The sequence below is a fragment of the Hyperolius riggenbachi genome, chromosome 9 (genome assembly GCF_040937935.1).
Source record: "Hyperolius riggenbachi isolate aHypRig1 chromosome 9, aHypRig1.pri, whole genome shotgun sequence".
NCBI classification, from domain to species: Eukaryota; Metazoa; Chordata; class Amphibia; order Anura; family Hyperoliidae; genus Hyperolius; species Hyperolius riggenbachi.
This window is the reverse complement of record NC_090654.1, coordinates 49,747,617-49,773,654: the sequence shown is the minus strand read 5'-3', so window position 1 is coordinate 49,773,654 and position 26,038 is coordinate 49,747,617. Positions and strand designations below refer to the sequence as shown.

General features: G+C 44.1%; 1 protein-coding gene across 1 annotated transcript in view; it reads left to right on the top strand.

Annotated features, from left to right (window-relative positions):
- The window catches only part of RAB7A (RAB7A, member RAS oncogene family), a 59,500-nt gene extending 33,462 nt beyond the window's left edge, over nucleotides 1-26,038 (top strand). Inside the window, exons 2-6 of the mRNA XM_068252706.1 lie at nucleotides 15,049-15,111; nucleotides 15,506-15,632; nucleotides 20,418-20,636; nucleotides 21,422-21,550; nucleotides 22,241-26,038. Coding sequence (XP_068108807.1) covers nucleotides 15,059-15,111; nucleotides 15,506-15,632; nucleotides 20,418-20,636; nucleotides 21,422-21,550; nucleotides 22,241-22,336 — 624 coding nt within the window. The 5' untranslated portion in view covers nucleotides 15,049-15,058 and the 3' untranslated portion in view covers nucleotides 22,337-26,038. The remainder of the gene's footprint in view (nucleotides 1-15,048; nucleotides 15,112-15,505; nucleotides 15,633-20,417; nucleotides 20,637-21,421; nucleotides 21,551-22,240) is intronic.

Here is a 26,038-nt window from a genome sequence, read left to right as displayed (position 1 = left end):
AAATATGGCAGCCTCCATATCACTCTCACTTCAGGTGTCCTTTTTAAAGGCATTTATATCCATTTCTAAAAACCAACACCTATGAAGTCAGAGTGTTCAGGGGCTTGAGGGAAGACTCTTGCCTGGACACAGAGACTTTATATTGCTTACGCTACAGTATACGTGTCAAACTCTGGCTCATGGGCCAGATCTGGCCCTCAAAGCCATTCAATTTGGCTCCCAAGTGGTTTCTCCACTTTGCATTATGTTTGGTCCACTCTAGACCACCATAGAAGCCATATTGGGGGAGAAGCCCTAGATCACCGGGGACACCACATGGGGAGGTAGGGTAAAAGCACTAAACACCAGGGAACTGTATTGGGGAGGTAGGACCACTAGACACCAGGGAAATGTATAGGAGTTGAAGGGAGGACCATTTAACACCTGGGAACTTTATAAGGGAGGAAGGTAACCAGTAGATATTGAGGTTGGCCAGCGAATAGGTACCAGTGTTGTATTTGAATTTGACACCCCCTGCGCTACAGCCTAATCCATCCTATGCTATAAAACCTACAGATTTCCTCTTTGCAGCAGAAAGTTTGAGAATGTGGGAAATAATGTGTGACTAACGTTCTGAATTTTTGTTGCTATGAAACGGTTTTATCACTTGCGAACGATGCACGAAGGGATCTGTGGATAAAAGCGAGTGTGGGATGTCGCATAACATTTCATATGACTTTATCTGGCACTTATGATCTGTGAAGCGGAGCTCACCGGTCCTCTTGTATGTCACATTCACCCAATAGCTGCCCCTGATTGAACATTTTGAGATGAACTATTCCCTTTATTTACAAAACATTTGCTGCCAAGTGTCTCTCTGTCAGATCATGTCTGCAGCCCATACACCGCAGGCTGATTCCTGATTGATTTCAGCACAACATTATGGAAATCGGCCTAGAGATGCCACCTCCACTGCTGCCCCCCAACCCATGTTATATGTGCCCATGTATTAAAATACTTTACCTGTCCGCTGGTGCCGCTAGTGTCTAGCTGCTTCCATATCTGCGCCTCATGTGTGGCACATGGGGGGGGGTGGTGGCCTGTGTGGCAACATACATGCAATCCACACAATTTCCATAAGGAACTCAACCCTCAGCGGATGCTTATCCAACGATTTCCATTTATTAAAGTGTTACAGGAAGTATACACAGCATATCACTACCAGCACAACGTTTCGGGCGAAGTGCCCTTTCTCAAGTGCTCGAAGTTTCTCACAGGAATAGCACATTTATACAACCATTACACCTGACCACATCTTACATAAGGGTTGAGTTCCTTATGGAAATTGTGTGGATTGACTGGATTATAGGAGGATTGGTGACCCTTCCTGCCATAGGAACTCCCCGTGATAAAATTACTGCCTGAAGCCCGCAGACACCCCTGTGCATATTTTTTTTTTGTAATAAAACATTTTATTAGAATATAAAACAGGAAAATACAGGGTATACCATATCAATACAACAGTCAGATGAAAAACAGATTGTATGCATATTGAAGTCTTTAGATATACTTAACCGTTGTATCTAGGTGTATAGAAAAAAACAAACAAACTTACAAATAGAGAAAGAAGGTGAAAGAGAAGGAAAATAAGAGAAAGAAAGTAAGAAGAGAGAGTATAGAAAACACTCCTTTAGATAGTATTAAATCGAATCCAGCCCTTTGCAGCAACAGATAGAAAATACATCCTATAATTGTCTTGTGGGTTATGTCTAGGATATTAACCTTTGATACTAGAATTAATCACTATGAGATGATTGCTTTAGCCACCTCTGAGTCCCTATATTCATACCATACTGCCCACTTCCTAGTAAAAGCCTCATTTCGGTCATAGGCGCTGTAGAAGAGATCATCAAGTCTGCAGATATCATTTAGCTCATTAAATACCTGAAGAGGGGTAGGTATATTGGTGCTTTTCCAGTTACGGGCTATCAGAAGCTTGGCTACAATTAAAAGTGAGCTTGTTAAGTTTTTCTTAGCTTGGGATATTTTCCCTGGAATAAGATTAAGGAGGGCAACTTCTGGGAGAAATGGAAGCTTCTCTAAATATAAAGACTCATTGATATCAAAAACCATCTTCCAAAAGGGCCTAATTAGTGGGCAGTGCCACCATATGTGTATATACGACCCATTTTGTTGAAGACATCTCCAGCATATGTCTGAATCGGCTGGATTATATTTGGAGGTCAGCTGGGGACATCTATACCATCTGGCGAACAACCTGTAGTTTCGTTCTTGGAAGGAAGCTGAGATTGTGGATTTGTGAAGTAAGGTAAAGACTTTTTCCCATTGTTCACCTTCTAATGCGTGCCCTATATCCTGATCCCATTTATTAGTAATATTTAGAAGTTGAGATGAGCTCAAAAAGGATGTTAATTCAGAGTAGAGTATAGATATTTTATGATCTGTGGATACAGATGAGGAGCACAGGGATTCGAAGGATGTGAGTTTTCTGTGTAAATTGGAGCTTGGTTTAAGGGAATGGTAGAAAGATCTAGTCTGTTTCCATAGGAGCCAGCTAATATCTGGTTTAGTCTCAGGATTACCCAGTTCTGATCTGTCTTTAAGGGTTCTGGAATTAATTATGTGTCTTACCTGTGGCCAGAATTCTCTATTCCAGCCTAGTACATTCTGGGCCTTTACTCCAACCCCAAAGTCTGGGTTGTCAAGTAGGGGTGTGAGAGGTCCCGGTATTGAGGAAAGCTCATACCTTTTCCAGACGATATCCCACCCCTTCAGGACAACTTGCGTGTTAATGGAGAGTAAATGATCTTTGGGTCTAGATGGGATGAGTGTCCACAATAGTGCTCTGGGGTCTGCATCCGAAAATAGAGAGTCCAACACTACCCATTGTTTGTTATGTCTATTTTGGAACCAGTCTAAAACTCTTGTAAGAAGGACTGCATGATAATATGAGTGTATGTCAGGCAGGCCCATTCCACCTCCCACCTTAGGTCTGCTTAATAACCTATGGTTAATTCTGTGTGATTTTTTATTCCATATAAATTGTAGGAAGGAGGTGTGTATCTTTTTAAGAAAAGGATTGGGAAGGCGAATGGGCAAGGCCTGCATCACGTACAGTAGTTTGGGCATAATGTCCATCTTAACCACACATATTCTGCTTGACCAGGAGAGAAATAAGTTGCTCCACCTAGCTAGATCATTGAGAATTTTTGAGATCAGGGGTGGGAAGTTTAGGCTAAAGAGATTGGAGAGGTCGTTGGGTATGTAAACCCCTAGATATTTTATCTCATCTCTCTGCCAACGAAATGGAAATGAATTAGAAAGTTCCCTTACTACCTCTATTTGAATAGAGATATTGAGAACCTCTGTCTTAGAAAGGTTAATTTTAAAGTTGCTCATATGGCCGTATTCTGCCATTTCTCGCATCATATTAGGGAATGCAATGCGTGGATTAGAGATGTAAAGCAGAAGGTCGTCTGCAAAGAGGGCTAATTTGGTATGAGCCCCTGTGCATATTGGCAACATACATGCACCATGTGCTATGTCGGTAGTCCTGTGTGGCGCCAATGTGGAAGTGGCTGGACACTGGTGCTGACAGGTAAAGTATTTCAATGCACGGGCACGTTTGTGGGTTACACAGTGGGTGGGAGTTTCAGTGTGTTTTGATGCTCGTTCCAATATTGCACACTGTTACTGCCAGAAAACTGTTCAATGTTGATTGGGCATGCTTATTTCATCTTTATGAACCATTTATTTTTGGTGGTCAATCAGCTGCAAAATCTCCAGATGTATGGCCACCTTAACAGTCCCAGGAAATGTCTGACAGTCTTTGCTTTTATATTGATTGCTACTACTAAGGTGTCCTTATGACTGTATAAGGGCTAAAAATAAGCTGATGCCTGCAGCTGTAGCCTTAAGCCTCGTACACACGCTAGTTTGTTTTAGAACAATGAATGAAGCTGGTTCTTCTGCCGAGAATTTATCGAGTACGGTGGCCACTTATCCTTTCTAATGCATCACTGAGAGAACTATGCCAATGCAGGTCTCCCTTCTCTTCTGGCCACACTCCTGGCCATGGACTAGAGCATCCTGACTGGGCATGTGCTAGTAAGGTCAGCACATGTCCAGTAGAATGCAGTGGCTAGTGCGTGGCTTTATTCCTCCACGCATGAGTGAAATTTCTACTGAGCATGCGGGGGCCTAACTCGAGCATGCCCAGTAGAAATGCCCCAGTCCACAGACAGCACTGCTGGATGGAACCTACTCAACTGGTTTCAGTCAGATAAGTTCAGAGGAACCGTTCGCTGGAATGGTTGGGTGTAAGAAGAAACGGGAAGTCACTGGTCTATCCAGATGCTTCCTACTACTGAGCTAAATATCTAAAGTTTCATTATAAACTTAAGGGGTGTTTTAAAGATGATGCCTCTGTTTTTTTTCTAAACTGTAAAAGCTACCGTAGGTTGTTTATAGTAGATTAAAAGCTATATTCACCAAGGCAAATAATACAAATCTTGTGAAAATCGATTAAAATTATAGCACTATTGATCTAGTCATGGAGCTTGTATGTTATCCCCGTTCCTGCTGGGGTTTCCTCCCGCATACCAAAAACATACTGGTAAGTTAACTCTCCCTCCCTCCCCACAAATTGTCTGAAAGTGAACCAAACACAGATTTCCACTTATCGATTCCTCTCATTGGGATTGGCTGCCAATCTACTGCCCCTCAGGTCCAACCCGTCGACCTATGCTTTCCCTCCTGTCCGATTCATACCTTCAGGAATGCAGGGCTTAAATGAGTTGTTTATAACAAGTGTGTAATGGGGTGGCACTGAGTGGTAATAGAAAGTTTGACAGGAGGCAGCAGACAGGTTATGCAGGGATACAGTTACATGTTTACACGTTGGTAAGTGTACAAGTCACTCTGGAACTTGCGTGTTCTCAGCTGATGATCAGATAATCAACTTATCGTCTAGACTGAAGTTTCACATAGCTTCGTCAATCAATGAGCTGTCCGTACACAATATATGTTTAGTAGACGTTAGATTCAATAAAAATATTAAATCTAATGGGAATATAGGTTGGCGAGAAAGTGTGATCCACTGCTGCATGTTTTGGTACAGGACAGCAGTGTTTGACCAACGGCCTCGTAATTGGGCAATTGAGAGCGGTGTGAGAGCAGTGCATGGCTGACGGCCCTGCTGTTGGGTATGGATTTGGATACTTGGTCTAGAGGCTTCCCAGATTATTATTATATTGTTATGCAACATTGGCTGACAATAAATACAAACTATTCTTTATACAAGGCAAACTGTACTAAATACAGGAACATGCCATTTTGGGCTGTTTAGTTAGGCCCAGTAATACAAGTAAGGCCCCGTTCAGACTGCAGAACGCAGACCGCAACGCATGCGGACCGCAACGCGTACGAACGCACGCCATCCGCGTTTGTATGCGTTGCGTGGCTGATCCCATCACTGAAAAGTGAATGGGACAGCCATGCGTTTTTACAAAAAATGCGTGCAGCATGCGTTCCCGGACCGCACAGGTCGAACGCATGCAGTGTGAACATCAGACATTGCACTCTATGCAATGTCTGATGTCGTGCGTGTCGGCCACCTGCACGCGTTTCCAAAACGCGGCTGGAAACGCGTGCAGTGTGAACGGGGCCTAAGGGCCTGTGCACACCAAAAATTGCTAGTGTAATCGCAAACGCTAAGTGTTTTTAGAAGTGATATTTCTAAGAGATTCCAGGCATGTGCCTAGCGATTTTTCTAGTTATGCCTGGCGATTTTTGGAGTGTTTTGGTGTAGAAATTTATCTTTTTGACACTGACTGAAAGTGCTTTTTGTTAAAAAAAAAAAAATCGTTCTAGTGTTTTTAGAGTGATTTTTCCACTTTTCCCTTAACATTGAGGCTGAATCGCCTCTACAATGCTGCAGGATCCGTGGGAAAAAAAATCACATTGCTCTGGTGTGATCCATGCCCTACAAATACATTAGCCAACCAGTTTTCCAAGCGCTAGTGTTTTTAAATGCGCTCAGAAGTGCTCTTGGTGTGCCCAGCCCTAAGAGGTGGTCATAGGAATGGAGCTTGCGATCATGTACTCAAGGGAAGGGCGGATCCTGTGAAAAGCTTCTAATCTAAAGAGCCAACTGTTAAAGTGCAATGTTCTCCTCCTCCTGGTCATGCTCCCGGCCATGTATGAGTGCATCCATACTGGGCATGCACAAGTAGGCCCCGCACATGCCCAGTAGAGCGAAGCTGCTTGTCTGCAGAGGAAAAAGTTGTGCAAAAGCGGCTTCATTCTACTGGACATGTATTGTGGCATTCCCAGTATGGACGCACTTGTACACAGCCGGGGTGTGGCCATGAAAAGTATATATGGCACGGTTGTAGGATGATTTGAGCAGCTCCTGGTTTATTCAGAGACTTCCTGTTATTGAGGTGAGTGATTTATGGTAACATCTTTGCATTGGGTGCGCTTTGGCCATTTCAGCCACATGCAGCAGGCTTCCCACAGCGCTGAAGCATCTTGTCCCATCATAGACAGGCATTCAGCATTAGACATTAGGAATTAGGTTGTCGGTAAAATGCATCATGTATCTTTGGAAAGATTATCATGTGTTGTTGGGAAGCGTTATGCGGTGTTCTGGAGGAGAAGGTAAATGATTGATAATGTGAAGCTTTCTGTCCATTCTGGAGAGAAGCAGTCCCTTCTGCTGTCTTTGTGGAACAATTGCTGCAGCTTCAGAAGTTCCATGTATTGATCTTCTCACAGATCTGTCTGCAAGGCCATCTGTCTAGTTTTGTCTCAGCTTTAAGCTACGCACACACAGATTGCCGGTCTCTTGAGTGTCAGGACTGTGCTGACACTGTACAGATGTGTGACTTGTGTGTTACTATGGGGGTTGGGCCGGATTTACCATATGGCACTGTAGGCACATGCCTACAGGCGCATGATGTTGGAAAGGTGGCTCACTCTACTCCCCGAGTGCCTCTCCATTCTTCCCTATTAACCTCCTGGGCGATAATGGCGCAGGAGATTCTAACATGCTTTTACACTGCCACCATTGAATCGATCCTCTGCTCCACCATCCTGGTCTGGTATGCGGGAGCCACCGCCAGTGACACACAAGCTACAGAGGACCATCAGGTCGGCGCAGAGGATCATTGGGAGACCTCTGCCCCCACTTGACCACCTGTATAACACAAGGCTGCGAACCAGGGCTCTGAGGATGGCAGGTGACCTCTCTCACCCAGGCCACTGTTTCTTCACCCCACTTCCACTGGGTCGGAGACTCCGGGCCATCTCCACCAAGACCACCAGACACAAGAACTTTCTTCCCTATGGCCGTCAGCCTCCTGAACTCCCTTAACATTCTACCACCCTCTATCAGCGCCCTACCACCTGCATAGGAGCGGTAGTCTTCAGCAGTGCGGTTCTGAAAGATGAATTCAGAGCTATATGTATATCTGATGCTGTTTGTATATTTGCGTATCTTTTACTGTTATTCTGAATTGTGTATGTTTTTACTGTTGTTCTGACATTTTTCCTGCCTTTCTCTCTATGTACCGCTCCATTGTGCCAAATCCAATTCCGGGCGTGACCCAGTCATGCTTGGCGAAATAAAATGATTCTGATAATCCCGAGCTGAGCTCGGGGTATGTCGCGCTGGAGGAGTTCTCAGGCCCTAGTGGGCCAATTTGCATAATTTTTTTTTGTTACACGCAGCTAGCACTTTGCTAGCTGCATGTAACTTCCGATCGCCGCCGATCCGCCGCTACCCGCCGTGCCATGCAGCCCCCCCCCCCCCCCTCCCCGACCCCTTGCGCAGCCTGGCCAATCAGTGCCAGGCAGCGCTGAGGGGTAGATCGGCACTCCCTATGACGTCGGTGACGTCATCCCACCACGGCGACCGGGGAAGCCCAGCAGGAAATCCCGTTCTGAACGGGATTTCCTGCTTACTCTGATCGCCGAAGGCGATCGGTGTGGGTGGGGGGATGCCGCTGCGCGGCGGCTATCATGTAGCAAGCCCATGGCTCGCTACATGATTTAAAAAATAAAATAAAAAAAAAGTGCTGCGCCCCCTCCTGAGCGATATAATTGTATCGCCCAGAGGGTTAAGAGTCATGATGAGTGTGTAAATTGCTCATCCTGCTCTCGGCATTCCACTGACGAGATCTCCCTTCAGCCAGGGGCACTACTAGCTACTTAATACTGAGGTTCCTCTAGCTACCTAATACTTGGGGGCACCTCTAGCTATGTAATAGTATTAGGTAGCTAGAAGTACTCACTAAGACACCTGTAGCTACCCATGATGGGTAAGGGAGAAGGGACAGCCAGCACATTTGTGGTGCACTTTGGTGGGGGTTTTGTTTGTTCCTGGAGGGTGAAGTCTAAAGGTGGCCACTAATTGTACAATTTGTTGAACACAATTCTTCATATGAACGTTCGGAAATGATTGAGGCCACAAACCCAATCTCCTAACCAATCCGATCAGAGTAATGAAATTGATCCAATTTTCAGTTCGATCCCATCAGTCTGATCAGATTGGCTTGGAGATTTCCATTTCCGATCATTCTTACGAAGAATTGTTTTTAATCGTTCGTTTGGCAAATTGTATCATAAGTGGCCACCTTATAGTGCCAGGACATCTGTGCCTATAGGCTCCTGGGAGGTAAATCCGGGCCTGGTGGTAAAAGAGAGGGACAATGAGCGGCACATAACTGAGCAGCTTTCCAGTGGGGTGAGTGGGGAGAACAATGAGCTTATTTCTTGCTTGGGTGTTGTATCAGCATGCCTTAGGCAGTCTGTGTACGCATGCTGGACTCACTTGGATGAGGCTGTCTTCATCGGCCGCCATGGCTAAGTTCAGTTCAGCATGTGTACGTAGCTTTATATTGTTACGCATTATTTTAGGTACCTACACACACAGATGTCACCCGCAGCGATCTATAGAAGTGTGACTCATCTGCTTCTATGGGTTGCTATAACGACGTAGCAGACGATGGACTGGCTTTTCAGTGGTGAGGAGACAGACGTGGTCAGGCATTGCTGTCACTAAAGATCTGGTGTATGAGATATTTGTGACATTGGGGGACACTTGTACATGCTAGATTCTTGGCCCACACTATCCTTAATGGCACCAATTCAAAAGCCACCTGTTTAGTCTGGCGTTTATGAACACCTGACTATTTCCTCTGTAACAGTCCAGCCTGCAACTCTGTATTGAGCTGAGACATAACTGTGCTCTGAGTCCTATGGGAGAAAAGTGCTTTACAAATGTTATTGTATTGTATTATTGAACCTAGATTTATCTGTCTTTTTAAGAGGTTGCCCTTTGACCCTTATAAACGTGCTTGAAAAAACAAAGCCAAGGCAGTTGTCCTGTGAGACCTTGGCCAGGAATCTATTGTGTGTACAGTGCTTAACCTAACTTCCCCCCCCCCCCCCCCCTGTCATTCCTTTCCATTGATAAGATCACCCGTACTAGACCGTATAGTGCTTATTTTGTAAAATATTGCCACATTGACCCTGTTAACGTGGACCTGAATTCTTGCACAGGGCAGAAGGAAAACCAGGAGAAATGCACCTTGTATGCATTTAGAGAGTTTAGCCTGCCTACTTTCCCCTCATATGTGATTAATCACCACTGCAATTTGATCTCTCAGCTTTGTCAGTTTGGGAATCTGCAGTTCTCGGTAGAGCAGCTAATTTGTAAAAACAGGATGTTAAATCTTGGTCTGCTTCCAGGAAAGCAGGAAGAAGACACATTGCACATGTATTGCAGAATTTGTAACAGCTGTAACGAAGAAATGCTTTTCTGTAAAGGTTTTTATGCTGTTGCTTATCTTTTAGAGCATAAAGGGAGTTCTGAGTTCAGATCCTTCTTTTTTTAAATTAGCACTGGGGAGTGGCTGTAACTGATCTTCAGCAGATGTGTGATCAAACACCACCCTACCTGCAATACAGGCTTTGTAATTGAAGCAATCATTGTTCTCCATAGCGATTCTTGAACTGTTAGTGGGGTAATAAACAGGACAGTACACCATCAGCCACATCCCAACACAGCAAAGAAATGTCTCATCGATGCAGCTTAGCAGCCTGTGTTATTGCTGTGAGAATGTAGCCTGTGCTTGTTCTAGATCCAAGTGACATTATTGATGTAACCTATCCATTCTCTGGAAACCAGTGACGTCACTGAAGGCTCATACACACAGAAGACAAATGTGTTTGCAAACATGCGACGAGCGACTGTTCGTGCGACAATTGCATTGTGTGTGTATGCAGCAAGCAAGAAAGGCTGTCTTCAGATTACGTTCGTTCTGATCGATTTTAAAATTCCGTTCTTTGCGACTTTTGTCGTGCAAACCATTGCGAAGATGCGGAGAGATGTGCAGTCAGTGTGTACGACAGTTAGCTAGAGACGGCGCAAAGACAATTGAGGCTAGTTTCATGTTGTAGATGCTGATAGTGTGACAGCCATCGTTATGTAGTCTTGAAAGACAACTCCCGCTGTGATTATCGCTAAGGATATTGTCTCGTGTGTACAAGTGTCGTGAGGAACTGTCTCTTCTAACGGCAAGCTGAAGTGTCTTGTCTCTGCCTTTCAGCTGGAGACATTTGTCTTCCGTGTGTATGTGTGTATATATATATATATATATATATATATATATATATATATATATATATATATATATATATATATATATATATATATATATATATATATATATATATATATATATATATATATATATATATATATATAATTTTTTTATATAATTTTTTTTTTTTTTTATATATACTGAATTCTGATGAGTACATTAGTCTGTCAGATCAGTCGCCCCCTGAATGTGGATGAAGGTTGCACCTTGGCGAGTGTCTAGTGGTTATTTTTGCGGCAGTGTCAGACTACTCTATGGCCTTCTGGTTATTTTGCAGCAGGTCACGGTACATAGGTAATGCTTTTCTAGAGCCGGCTTGTCCTTGTCTCTGCCTGGGCAGCTTTGCATTCCGGTAGTGCAGGAGTGACGGCTTCAGAACCTTTCACATTCGAGTGCTGTTGAGATTTGGTGAAGCAGAACTAGTTCAGCAAAAACAATCTCATCCAGGCATGCGCCGGCCCTGAAGGGGATTGTACAGAACTTTTCTGTTGATCCTTACATGCCTCTGTTCTGTAAATATTGTGCTTCACATCTCTGATCTACTCTTTGCGATGATCAGTCCTGGCACATGGCAGGGGGTGGCACTGGAGCAGTGTTCACAACGCAGGAAGTGTGCATCTGGGAATCTGAAGCTCATTGGCTGCACAGAACACAGGCCTGAAAAGGCAAAGTTTGATCCTGTGGCAAATCTATCTATTCAGACAAAAATGTTTACCGTACATTTTGCTGCAGTATACTATACAGCAAGTTCCGATTTCTGCAGAAACCTTTTATAGATTTTAAAGCAAACTTGTCATCGAACGCTGGGGCCCTTTGGAAGGTTGTGTCCGTGCACAGTGGGAGTCATGGGGACACTGAATGAAGAGGGGGGCATAGGGCACTGGAGGTACAGGGGACAGATGACAGTGTTTTACTTAACAGATTCAAGTTAAAAACGAACCTGCAGACCCTATCTCGTTCGTTAACTGGGGACTGCTTGTAATTTAAGGTGAACCTAGGAGCAAAGGTTTCATGATTTTTTTTTTTTTATTTTTATTTTTTTTTCACCCTTAGTTTTGGATTGTGCGGAAAGCAATAAAAACCTGGCTTTTAGCTTTTTTTTTTCTGTGCACTTATCTGCTAAATGTTCCCTCATTCACTGTCCTGACAGAAAGCAAGTAAAGGGACCACTAGTCATTTTTTTTTTATTTTTTTTAAATCTTATGCGTTGGGTAAAAAAAGAAATGTGCCTTCATTAAGTTTTTATTGATGTCCATTTCTCTGAGACTGTGTGTTTATAATAAAGCCACAGAGCTTCACAGAGGTCAGAGAGACAGGAAGTGAGAAACCTCAGCAGTAGTGTACTGTAGTATCTGGCTGCTTTCATAGATGTAGAAAAAAAAACACTTGATTCTGATTCAATCAACAAAATGATCAACTTTATTGGGGAATAGACTTCAGTATAGTTGATCGAAAATCGATCGACTAGTGACCCACACCTACAAGCGACTCCTATGCTATTCACCTTCACTAATCGATCTGACCAATGTTGTGTCTCCATGCTCTGAATGAAAAAAAATCGATCGATTGATATGTGAACAGTAGCCGATTCCTGTGCTATCGACTGATATATTGCATTTTGCTCGATCGAGTAAGCTGGTCGATTCGACAAATTGGCCACTTTTCATGGATTGGGAATTCTGGAACACACTCGATCCTCTCTCGATTCGATAAAATTATCGAATTGAATGGTCGACCGTACTGTACTGCAAAATTGCTAGATGTATAGGCACCTTAAATCCCATTAAGACCCTAGATCACTTTGGCACAATCAGAACCTTTAGAGCCATTAAATTTGGCCTCCAAGTGGATTCCCCACTTTGCATTATGTTTGGCCCACTCTAGTCCACCAGGGAAGCTATATTTGAGGTGAAGCCCTAGAACACCAGGGAATCCATTTGGGGGAGATAGGGGCAAAGCACTAAACACTAGGGAACTCTTTAGGGGAGGGTGGGGGCCACTAGACACCAGGGAACTGTATAGGGGAGGTAAGAGGGCCACTAGACACCAGGAAACTGTACAGGGATTGGAGTGGAGCTATTAGACACCAGGAACTTTTATAAAGGAGGAACGTGGCCATTAAACATTGACTAGGTCCCAGTGTTCAATTTTGGCCCACTTTGAATTTGACATCCCTGATTTAAGGTATCTTATTGTAATCTTGTGCAGGAAAACAGAGATTCTTGTGATCTTTCCATTAGAGCAGGCAACTTATTTCGCCTAGATGCTAAACAAAAAGTTATAAACAGCGTAATATACTCCCTTTGGAATTGGAAGTTCCTGTGTTTGTCAGCTCCATGAGTAAGTAGCATATTGTCTTCAGTGTCCTCCAGCTATGTAGACTGTTGGTATGGGAAACGTGAGCTTGACCTGTTGCCGGTTAATAACGGCAGTGCGAGTGTCATGTGTGCCATAGATTCATCTGAACAAGTGCCATTCAGTGGAGGAGTAGTGAAGAGCACTTGATGTACCCTATTCATTAGCCTTTTTATAGTGCGGAGTGTTCTACCTACAGCATTCGCTGCTGGAAACACATTTAAAGGGATGTGAGATTATTCTTTTGCTACCCAAAATAATTTTAATTAAAAAAATAGTTCCTTGTTGACACTTGGCAGGCGTTTTATAGTTAAAAAAGGGTTGTTTGGATTTGTTTTTGTACTGTTTGAGAAATTTCCGGTTGGAGTTATAATGGCAGTATTTGTATAGCGCCTTTCTCCTGTCGGACTCAAAGCGCTTGCGAGGCAGCCACTAGAGCGCACTCAGTAGGCAGTAGCAGTGTTAGGGAGTCTTGCCCAATGGACTCCTTACTGAATTACTGGCTTACTGAACAGGCAGAGCCAAGATTCGAACCCTGGTCTCCCGTGTCAGAGGCAGAGCCCTTAACCAGTACACCATCCAGCCACCATCCTGGAGTTGGTAGTAAACAACTTTGAGGGGTGGCAGCTGTCCACATGGTAGCTTCATGGTTGGGACAACCCAAAACTAACATCTCGGCCGAGGATTATCCAAGGTGTATATGAGAATTAAGATCTAGAGTAGACTAAGTGACAGATCTGTTGGGTGCCCATACACCGCAGGCCGCTTACCGATCGATTTTTTTTTCAGCGTGAAATCTTTTGGAAATCTACCTCAATTTGCTCATATATTATTTGGGAGGGACAGCTGCCAGGGTTCCGTGTATTTTGTCGTTCGCGATATTGCACACCGTTACTGCCGCACACCCGGAATTGGTCGAATCATTGATTGGCATGCTTGCTGCGGCACCGACCGATTTCCACCCGCCCCTCAATTTGATAGCTAATAGGATGGTCGATCGACTGCCAAATCACTGTGTGGCCACCTTTACAGCGTACCTGAGCATGATAAACAGAAACGCTCTCTGAGTAAGCAGTCCTGATGAGTGCTGAAAAGCTCAAAAGCTATTCTTTGTTTTTGTCAGGAGCTGTTGTACATCACACTGACATTACTGCTGTGTACACTTCTGTTAAAATCTGTCTGGTGGGTCATCTCAGCCACGGGCATAGTTTTACTTGCCCCGCCCACTCTGTCTGTCTTTCTGTTGTGCACCATGCCATCAGCCCTCCTTTCTCCTCCATAGCAATAGAACGTGTTGTTAGCCTGCAGACTACCAAAGCCTCTGTACAGACCCATGCTGGGCAGCAGTCCTCATTCAAGTGAACAAGGCTTGGATTGAAAAGAACCATGTAAAACTTTTCAGTTTTTTCTGTTCTGTGAAAACAGTAACCATAATATGTTTTAGAACGGTCTGCTTTTTTTTTTTTTTTTTTTTTTTGTGTTGAACAGTGAAAAAAAAATGCTCCGTCAGTAATAAACAGATGTTGGTAGCATAGCAACTGGATACTTTCATTTCTGTGAAGCACTTGTGTTTGCTATGGGCTGTATCCCAGTTCTCTGGATTATGTAATGCAGCTGTGTTTGTCATATGAATGGTCACATAAAAGACAACTACTCTGCATTCCTTAGGCGTGGGAGGGGGGTTACAGTTGGTCAGAGCTCTGTACTTTCTGCTTGGGTAATCAGCACTGAGTTGGGCCGGCACTTCTGGTGGGTTTAATCCTATGAAAGATCTGGGTGGTATTATATAGCTTCTCATTTTATTCAGTTACACACAATTTTTGGGTGGGGGATCCTGTCTAACATGCTTGTTGAAAAGATTGGAGGGCGGTCATATTGGGCCTGTATACCAAATCTTAATATTTCAGTTGCATTTACTGTCTATCTTTGTAAGTTTACCCTCCCTCAATGAAATTGTGCAGTACCTTCCCTGTCTCTGCTCTGCTCCTGACACATATTAACTCATATTTTTTTCCTACCCACGCAGTTTTTGAAAGATGACGTCAAGAAAGAAAGTACTTTTGAAGGTCATCATCCTGGGGGATTCTGGGTAAGCAGAGCTGCCTCCATTGCATTTACATGTTCCACTCTTGGGATGGGATATAGGAAGTTCCTTGTGTATTAGGGGTGTAGCTTTATGCTTGTCAGATTTGTTCTTGGAGTGGTAAACTGTATGGTTGGGTAAAAGGTGGGGGATACTTAAAATCTGATATCCTTATCCTTCACCCTTGTTAGTATTGCTGTTGTATCCCCTCTGGTATATCCGCTCTTATAATGTAGAGAACTATTTTATTAGTTATAATGAGTCTTCTGCAGGCAGCACTGCTTGTGAAATAGTAAATGGTTGATTACATTTTTGAAGCTGCATACATTTGCATACCAAATTTACATAATTATGCATCAACTGAGAATTATTTGCATCTCCTCTTTTCATACTTCTGCAGGGTTGGGAAAACCTCCCTTATGAACCAATATGTTAACAAAAAGTTTACAAACCAGTACAAGGCCACCATTGGGGCGGACTTTCTGACCAAAGAGGTCATGGTGGACGATCGGCTAGTCACAATGCAGGTACAGTATTTGCTACGAATGAAAATGTTAAATATATCTATATCTTGTCTCCTTATATTTAAATTTACCTCGACTCAAATCTGTACACGCGCGAGATGAAGCTCTGCCGATAAAGATTGCCTCTGCTGAGAACCTAGCGTGTGTACAGCACCCACGACACTTCGGCCAGCGATCAGCCTGGTAGATTTACTCGGCCAAGTGCTAGCCAAAAGCATTGCTCTTCTCGGTCACGTGACATCACTTGCACAAAGCTTTTTTAGCCCTCTCACCCACCTGCCGGCTAGTGATGTCTGTACAGTGTAGGCCCTACAACATAACCTAGGGATTGAGTCCTGATGACATGCCTTGTATGTTGGTACGAGGCTTAAAGGGAACCTGTACTGAGTAAAATTATTTTAAATAAACATATGAGATAACTTCAAATGAACATTACATAGTTAGCTTGCCATCAGTTCCTCTCAGAAGCTCACCATTTTCTTCTGACAATGATCCCTTCCAGTTCTGACAGCGTTTTTGTCAGAACTGAAATATATCAGTTGCTGTCAGTTATAGCTGAGAGGACAACTGATGTGGTGCCAGTTAATGTCCATGTTTCCATGTTTCCCTATGGCTTAAGTGGGCGATGTTAGTTTAACTGTGTGCTGACCAGAAAGCTGTTATGGGGTGATGGCCATTTTCAAAATGGAGGACGGAGAATTCTCTAGATCACAATGGACAAACAGGGCCCAGGAGAGGAGAAAGAGGTTGAGGAGTAGACTACATGGGAGGTAAATATGACTTGTGTATGTTTGTCTTTTAATTTTCAGTTCAGGTTTTCTTTGTTTGACACCTACAGAGTCAGATTGTTCTGGCATATACAGTGGGTTGCAAAAGTATTCGGCCCCCTTGAAGTTTTCCACATTTTGTCACATTACTGCCACAAACACGAATCAATTTTATTGGAATTCCACGTGAAAGATCAATACAAAGTGGTGTACACGTGAGAAGTGGAACGAAAATCATACATGATTCCAAACATTTTTTTTTACAAATAAATAACTGCAAAGTGGGGTGTGCGTAATTATTCAGCCCCCATTTGGTCTGAGTGCAATCAGTTGCCCATAGACATTGCCTGATGAGTGCTAATGACTAAATAGTGCACCTGTGTGTAATCTGTCAGTACAAATACAGCTGCTCCGACTGCCTCAGAGGTTGTCTAAGGGCTGGAACCCACAAGAGCGTTTTTTTGAGCATTTTGGCAGCGCTGCGATACGCTAGCGTTTTGCCAAAACGCTCAGCTGATGTTAATGGATGGGGCAACTTCCACAGGAGCGTTTGCGTTTCCTAGAAACGCAAACGCAGGACATGCAGCATTTTGGGAGCGTTAGCGCTTCAATGTAAAGTATTGAAACGCTAGCAGAAACGCTCAGCAAAACTTAAACTGAGCGGTTTTGCTAGCGTTTTGCGGTTCAGCACACTAACAAAATTAAAAATAATTCACAGGACCAATCAGGATAAAAACGCAAAACGCTACACAACCGCTGAGCAAAAAAATACAATGTTGCAAAACGCGACCGCAAACGCGCATGAATCCGCTTGCAAACCGCTCAGACAAAACTCTAGCGGTAGCGTTTTGCGTTTGCTGTTTTCAGTGGGTTCCAGGCCTAAGAGAATATTGGGAGCAACAACACCATGAAGTCCAAAACACACCAGACAGGTCAGGGATAAAGTTATTGAGAAATTTTAAAGCAAGCTTAGGCTACAAAAATTTCCAAAGCCTTGAACATCCCATGGAGCACTGTTCAAGCATTTATTCAGAAATGGAAAGAGTATGGCACAACTGTAAACCTACCAAGACAAAGGCCGTTCAAGGAGAGCGCTGATCAGAAATGCAGTCAAGAGGCCCATGGTGACTCTGGATGAGCTGCAGAGATCTACAGCTCAGGTGGGGGAATCTGTCCATAGGACAACTATTAGTCGTGCACTGCACAAAGTTGGCCTTTATGGAAGAGTGGCAAGAAGAAAGCCATTGTTAACAGAAAAGCATAAGAAATCCCGTTTGCAGTTTGCCACAAGCCATGTGGGGGACACAGCAACCATGTGGAAGAAGGTGCTCTGGTCAGATGAGACCAAAATGGAACTTTTTGGCCAAAATGCAAAACGTTATGTGTGCGTAAAACTAACACTGCACATCACTCAGAATGCACCATCTCCACTGTCAAATGTGGTGGCAGCATCATGCTCTGGGGGTGCTTCTCTTCAGCAGGGACAGGGAAGCTGGTCAGAATTGATGGGAAGATGGATGGAGCCAAATACAGGTCAAGACTTGAGACTGGAGCGGAGGTTCACCTTCCAGCAGGACAACGACCCTAAACATAAAGCCAGGGCAACAATGGAATGGTTTAAAACAAAACCTATCTATGTGTTAGAATGGCCCAGTCAAAGTCCAGATCTAAATCCAATCGAGAATCTGTGGAAAGATCTGAAAACTGCTGTTCACAAACTCTGTCCATCTAATCTGACTGAGCTGGAGCTGTTTTGCAAAGTAGAATGGGCAAGGATTTCAGTCTCTAGATGTGCAAATCTGGTAGACATACCCTAAAAGACTGGCAGCTGTAATTGTAGCAAAAGGTGGTTCTACAAAATGTTGACTCGGGGCTGATTAATTACGCACACCCCACTTTGCAGTTATTTTATTTGTAAAAAAAATGTTTGGAATGATGTGTGATTTTTGTTCCACTTCTCACGTGTACACCACTTTGTATTGGTCTTTCACGTGGAATTCCAATAAAATTGATTCAGGTTTGTGGCAGTAATGTGACACAATGTGGAAAACTTCAAGAGGGCCGAATACTTTTGCAAGCCACTGTATATCATTGGAGATATACACACTGTAGTTGAGGTGCACTCTACATGCTACCACACTGTACTACAAGTAGAGGGCTGCTCATATGAAAAATGGATAGTCCTAATTTCTGCTCACAAACCAGTCCAGATGGCAATTGCTGGTGAAAGATGGTTGAATAGTCGGGAGCAGACTGCAGCATCTGCTGCTCCTGCATTTTGTCACTTTTTCTATTTTATTAGCTCAGAATTGTTTGTATCTCATTGACCACCCATGATCATTATGACATTTCAGTACTTGCTAGCAGGCTTTATCCTGTCATTTTCCTTGACTTTGATGTTTTTATGTATCCTGTAAACGCTAAACCTCTAGAGGGGTTCCTGACCATGTGATTTTTGCCTCGATATTGTGCCCGACTAGGTGCATGATGGGAAATTTACATTGCTAGAGCCTGTAGCCCCACCTACTCACTACTGATGTGGAGAACAAGCTGACTTTTGTGTTCTGGAAATCTTTTATCAAACGTGCCACTTAAAGGATTTCTGAGTTAAAAAAATAAATAAATGTAGCTTTACTTTCCTGGGGCTATTTCCAGTCCCTAGAAGTCATTTGTATCTCTCGCTGCATCCTCTGTCCTCTCCGGGGTCCTGCTGCCAGCCTTTGAAGGATCAGCAACACCCGATGGGTTGGCGTCTTCTGCACATGCCTGGTGCGAGAACGCACCTACATCACCAGGTGCGTACTGTCTGTGCAGTATGCTTCTGATGACGTGACTGTGATCACTCACACGTGCATATGCAGAAGACCTCCTTTCAGAGGTTGCCAGCGAGACCCCGGAGAGGACCGGAGCTGCGGCGAGGGACAAATGACTTTAAGGGGCTGGAAGATGCCCCAGGTAAGTAAAGCTACATTCATTTATTCACCTTGGAAATCATTTAAAGAGAATCCATGACACAATGCAATTAGAAATAAAAAACGATGCTTACCTCAGGAGGGGGAAACCACTGGTTGCCAATGAGGCATCCACTGTCCTCAGCTAGCCCGATTCAACGCTGGCACCCCTGAACAGTCAAAAACAATGACAGTCTACCTGCACAGGCACTCTAGCAGCTTTCTGCTCAGGCTGTGGTGGAAATAGCTGACCCCGATCGGGTCTGCTCTACTAAGACTGCTCACGCCTGTTCAGTAGAGTGGACCCAATTGGGCTCCGCTATTTCCACCGGAGCCTGGGCAGAAAGCCGCCGGTGTACCTGCACACGGCGCTGACAAGCCCTTGTCCACCGGACTTTCAGGGGGGCCCACTGTTGGAACGAGGCTTAAGGGGAGGACGAGGGAAGCCCTTTTAGGACCTACTGGTTCCCCCTCCTAAGGCCAGTACTCCCTAGGGGCACTTTTTTCACTTCAGGGTCAAAGTTGACATTGTTGATTCAAACCTACGTTAGGAAAGACCGTCTTACCTGCAATGGAGTAATGGTTAGGAAGATTGCTAAATATACAATGAAAAATGTTACTGTCTGGTTGGCAATAAAAATAGGGCCTTCCGTAAAAAAAAGAACTTAATTGAAGTGTCTACTTTAGATCAATCATTTTCTTCAGGTTTTTCTAGGTCTATCCTCTAGCTCAGCATGTTACGCTTTCTACTGTTAATTTCAAGGCTTCTTCTTCCCTAAAAGCTCACATCGAAGTCATCTTAGCATGTTTCTAGAAGTCAGTATTGTGCGGGTTTCTATGGCAACCACTTCCCCTTAATACTTTACACGAGGCTGTCACATGACTGTGAGTACTGGGAGTTCCATGCCCAACTGCTCTTATAAGATTACCACACGTTCTATCCCCTAATGAGCATTTTTTTTTTCCTTTACAACATGGAATTGTGCAGTCACACTTACTGCAGGCTCTATTGAGGTCTTTATGCAGGAACTACCGTTCAATTATGTATTTTTTTTTTCCTCTTTGTGCAGATATGGGACACAGCCGGACAAGAGCGATTCCAGTCATTGGGCGTGGCCTTCTACCGAGGGGCTGATTGCTGCGTTTTGGTGTTCGACGTTACCGCGCCCAACACTTTCAAGACCCTCGACAGCTGGAGAGATGAATTTCTTATTCAGGCCAGTCCACGGGACCCCGAGAATTTCCCATTTGTAGTCCTGGGAAACAAGATAGACCTTGAAAACAGACAAGTAAGACTCCGTTTAGCACCAATGCTATAGGTAGACCTGTTCAGTAAAGCGGTGTAGAGAGCAACGATTGTGTAACAACCCACAGCAACCAATCACATTCCAGTTTATTAAAGTCAGAACAAATAGAGTGGTGGGTCATTTTTCATGTTGCTGTTTTTGTAAACAAAACAAAAATCTTCTTTCCTAGGTTAAAATGAACCTGAAGCATTTTTAAAATGAAAAATGGATACTTGCCTAAGGGGAGAGGAGGCTCTGGGTCCTATAGAGCCTTGTTTCTTTGGTCCCCTCATTCCAGCTCGGTCACCCCTGTTAGCAGTCCCCAATCGATGGGTCAGAGACTGCTCTCTTCAGCCACGGGAAGCTTTGGAAGTCTTCAGGAGCCCGAGTGCTTCCGAAGACGGTCGGCTCCGTAGTGTGCATGCGCGAGCATGCCCTCACAATACGGAGCTGCGCGACTTCCGAAGCCTCCCGCAGTGGGAGATTTGAAGGGGCGGAAACAGCGCTGGAACGAGGGGACCCAAGAGGAAGGGGAAGGATCTATAGAACCCAGAGCCTTCCCCCTCCATAAGTAACTATCTGTTGTTTTTTTAAACTCCTCAAGTTTGCTTTAAGAGAAGCATTAGAATTGTAATGCTGCACTCCAGATCTACAACGTATCAGTTCAGTCTCAAAAAAGTAGGCTTTAGAAGGAAATGGGCAATTGCTGGAGTTTTTATGCACATTTATATGGACAAGTTGACTATTGTATGTACATGGCATTTATTGCTGTGCTGTTATCCATACAGGTCACCACGAAGCGATCACACATCTGGTGTCAAAGCAAAAATAACATCCCGTACTTTGAAACCAGCGCTAAAGAAGCCATCAATGTGGAGCAGGCTTTCCAGACGATTGCACGGAACGCACTTAAACAGGTAATGGTCATGTGGCACCATCTGCTGTCCTTTATAGCTCTGTGAGGACCTGTTGCATGCAGTCTGTTCCACTGGTAAGTTCTGTTTAGCAGACAGAACTAGGAACGAAGAAGAGTCACAGGACGAGCTGCAGCAGCTACTGCGTCTGTGCACATTTATCCGGGCTGCACAGTAGGGCGGGGGGATGCCTCATTAGGATGCTCCCAAGCCCAGGGGCAGTTTTTTTTCATTACTGGTACACTTTGAGCACCATTATAAAATATTTGGCTGTATTCACAGCTTTTGGCTTCATTAGGAGGTGGACCAAGCAAAGGCAAATTTAGATGCCTACTTCGGGAGGGGGAAGCTTGTGGTTCCTAAAGAGGTTTCCCCCATCCTCTTATGTCAGCTTGTTCCAGCGCTGGAACCCCCGCAGAATGGCCTGCAGAGGGGGGAGGACGAGGGAAGACTCTTTAGGATCCAGAGGCTTACTCCTCCCAAGGTAAGTACCCCCTATGGGCACAGGTACACTTTAATATTTGTCACCAGTCAGAATGATTTTACTTTGGGAGAAAGTCAGGTAGGATTACTATAAGAATGCTAAGGAGCTGTATGCTATGCCAGACTGTCATTCCACATTGAGTGGAGATCTTTGCACTCGATGAAGGTCTTTTTTTTATTCATGTATTTCTTTTCTTTTGGTCGTTCTAGGAAACAGAGGTTGAGCTGTACAATGAATTCCCAGAGCCCATCAAGTTGGATAAGAACGACCGGGCAAAGGCCTCGGCGGAGAGCTGCAGCTGCTGAAAGGGAGGGGAAGACGACGGCGAAGCCCTTCACTAACAGTTATCACACTTAGGCCTTCGAACACGAAACCCTCTCTTCCCTGCCCAAGAGTGTCAAGGAATCAATATTAATCTCCTGCACCCTCTCCAGCTCCCAGGCACCGGTCCAAGATAAAAACCCAACAAAAAAAAACAGAACCAACACGTGTTATAAAGCAGAACAGCTGTTCTCGACAACCCACTCCCTGTGGACTATTCCCCCATCTCCCCCCTTTTTTGTCTGGTTAACCCCGAGTAGCCAAGAGGCCTGCAGTCCCTTTGCCAGCCCCTTTGAGCACTGAGTGGTTAACATTACATACTGTTTTGTTTGAACATAACTTAAATTTTTCGTGTCTTGCGGAGACAGGTTTTCTTTCGTGACTTTTTTTTTGTTTCTTTATACAGTTTTGTGTATAATTAACCTATGACATGAAGTAATCCTTTTAATCGTTCCGCATCCCAACGAACGCTCAAATCAGGAGGCCTATCCCATGCTGTAGAGGTAGACGGCCCACAACTCCTTAGCTTGCATGGGAAGCTACTGGTGTGGGATTCTGGGAGTTGTAGTTTCTCAGCGGGTAAGGCCCCACTCTTCCCTGTTGCCCACTTCTGTTGTACTCCTTTACAGCATCCAGTCCCATCTAGGTTTTTTTTTTTTTTCCAGTTTTTTGTATGTATCGGTTATTTGCTTGTTACTTTTAAACTAATCAGTACCTTTTTACAGACTCCATTTATTATGTAATGCTTCGTTAGGGCAAAAATGAAAAAAAAAAATCAATCATATAGTACATGTTAATATATGCAACCAATTAAAATGTATAAATTAGTGTAAGAATATTTTTTTCTTTGTTTTTTGATTTATGTATTGAAGTGCAGGTATATAGGCAGTACACGAGGGCCTGCATCATGTTTCGCACGCTTGGCCTGAAAAATGTTAGCCCCCTTCAGTAAGCGCAAGTTCTTAGGTAGGTAAGAATCTGGTAGTAGTCAAAGTGTACCTGTCGTCTTGCTTGTTGGCGGTAGCCAGTTTATGCCTGTGGGTCGCAAAGGTTCAGGGACAAAATGGCTGCCGAGTGTGTAGGTGAGGGACCTCTGTTTTTTTTTTTTTTTTTTTTTTTTAAAGAGGCTTATAAGTAAAGCTCCTTGTTCATTTCAGTATCTGAGCTGTTTGGCTCTTCTGTAACTGCAGTTAGGTCTCTATTCATGATGTGCATAATGGACTTTAATATATTTCTGTACTGGTATTGTCATTTTGGCCTTGTTTTTATTAAACGGACTCTCTAGGAAAGAGTTGAGCTTTTTCCTGTTCTGAGTGGGAATGCAAGTGACGTAGACTCCACTGCATGTTATTCTGGAACTCCAGCCATTTGTTTTATTGCTTGATAGAATTTGACAGAGGTATTCTCTTTCTTTGTCTGTCTCTGTCTCAGCAGTGTCTTTAGCATCACAGCAGACAGTTGGCCACAGCAGTGTCCTGGGTATCATGGCAGATAGTCGCCCACAGCAATGCACTGGGGGTCTTGGCAGACAGTCAACCACAGCAGTGTCTGGAGTACCATGGCAGTCAATCAGTCACAGCAATGCACTGGGTGTCATGGCAGACAGTTGGCCACAGCAGTGTCCTGGTTATCATAGCAGACAGTTGGACACAGCAGTATAAAAGTAGATTAATGTTGAAAAGCTCTTTTTCCCCATGCTATCAAACAGTGGCTGGAGTTCTAATTTTAATTACAGGATAGAGCAGTGGGGGGTGGGGGGAGTCTATAGCCCAAACCCTTATCTAGAATCAGTCTGTGCTGTGATGGATGTTGTGAACTCTAACATCATATCCACACTACTTTGCCGTGCGGTTTCAGCAAAACGGTACAGAACTATCCATACAGTTTAAGGGCAGTTTAATATGGAAGTTATTGAGAAAAAAAGCATAGAATATAAAAAACTAGTTGTATAACTCCCATCTATGTATATATGTACTTGTCCCCCTATAGCAGTGATGGCTAACCTTGGCATTCCAGCTGTGACAAAACTACAAATCCATCATGCCTCTGCCTCCCCGAGTTCTGCTTAGAGCTGTCAGAGTATTGCAATGCCTCATGGGACTTGTAGGTCCACCACAGCTAGAGTGCCAAGGTTAGCCATCACTGCCCTACAGGCTGCAGACAGTCCATCTTGGCATGACTGATCTTAGATGAGGGCTCGAAATTTTATACAGCCTTTGTTGCGTAGAATATAACGGCAATGACAAATTGTGTATTTAGCAATCGATTCAATATAATCAGTGTAACATTTCATTTTAATACTCTCAGCAGTCTGATTACTTCACCCTCAGATACTTTGTTGTGGGAGGTTTGTTTACATTTGTAAGTGCTAGTTAAAGCGACTTTTCCCATGCGGCTGGGCTGATCTCTCCTTTTCTCATCTGTGATTGGCTGTAGTATCTGAAGCCAGCAGGAGAATCCGTTTTTCTGCATTGTCTTTTCAGACGTAAACACCAGCTTCTCTAGTCTTCTAGTTCCCTGTTGCCACTGGCAGATCCTCCATCTGATCGGGGCTGCGCTCCTCTTCTGGCACAAGAATGGCTGTGCTGCAGCCACAAGAGCACGGTTGCACCTGCGCAGTACCACCAAGCAGGTCATGCACGAGTGGCTGCAGCCTACTGTGCAAGCATAGCTACACTCATGCTTGAATAGGAGCGTGGGCCCGACCAGATTACTGATAAGCCGTTGCCTGTAATCTGTGTAGGCTCCACACTTAGTGATGAGGGGATTGGAAGAAAGTGAGGGATGCCTCATTAGGAACCAGAGGCTTCCCTATCCTTAGGTAGGTATATGATTTTGTCCACACGTTTCGGCTCGGGACCACTATAACAAAAGATGAGGAATCTGTTTTAGTCTTATACACATGACTTGGCCCTGGCTGCTGTCAGTTCTGTAGTTTGACAAGTAAACAAAGCCTCCTGTTCGCAGTGTCTGTAGAGGGAAAAGAGCTGAACTTCTGATTATTGCACTGCAACGCAACCCTTCATCACTAGATACCCTGGCAAACGCATGCGTGTCAGTGCACTCACTCATACACTATAAAAGTCAGGACTGCTTATTCACGGGACAGTGCCTATGTCAGTAGGAGGAAAGCTTTTAACTCTTTCTTGTAGAACACTTTGAAGTGTCTGGATTTGCGGTACTTGCTGTCTTCTTCAGGTTAAATAATAAAGTGACAAGTCTTGCTATGGGTGGCACAGTGCTTGCTTCAGACACTTTATCGGGGGGTCTTCTGTTCTTTTCTCTATAATCTTGTCTGGTCTGCAGGGGATATTTACTACCGTTTTTTTTTTTTCTTCTTGGGGCTCTGTTCCCTGGGAACCCTGTAGATTTGGAGTTGCTCCTCCCAGTATGGGGTGTATTTTTCCACACTTGTTCACTTTCAGACAATGTAGTATTAGACCCTCATTTCTCCCCCCCCCCCCCTCTCCTGCTGAAAATCTGACCTTCTCTGTATGAACCCCCTTGGCAGTTTAGCTACCCCGACTTTTCTGTTCTTGCATTTGTGGCTTGCTTCCATATATCACTTCTTCTGCCTTTTTTATGTTTTTTTTCCCCCCTCTCTTCCGGGCAGTCTACATCCTACTGCGTAGGCTGGTTTCTTCTGTAAAAATGAAAATGATGCCAATAAACTTAACAAGAAAAGA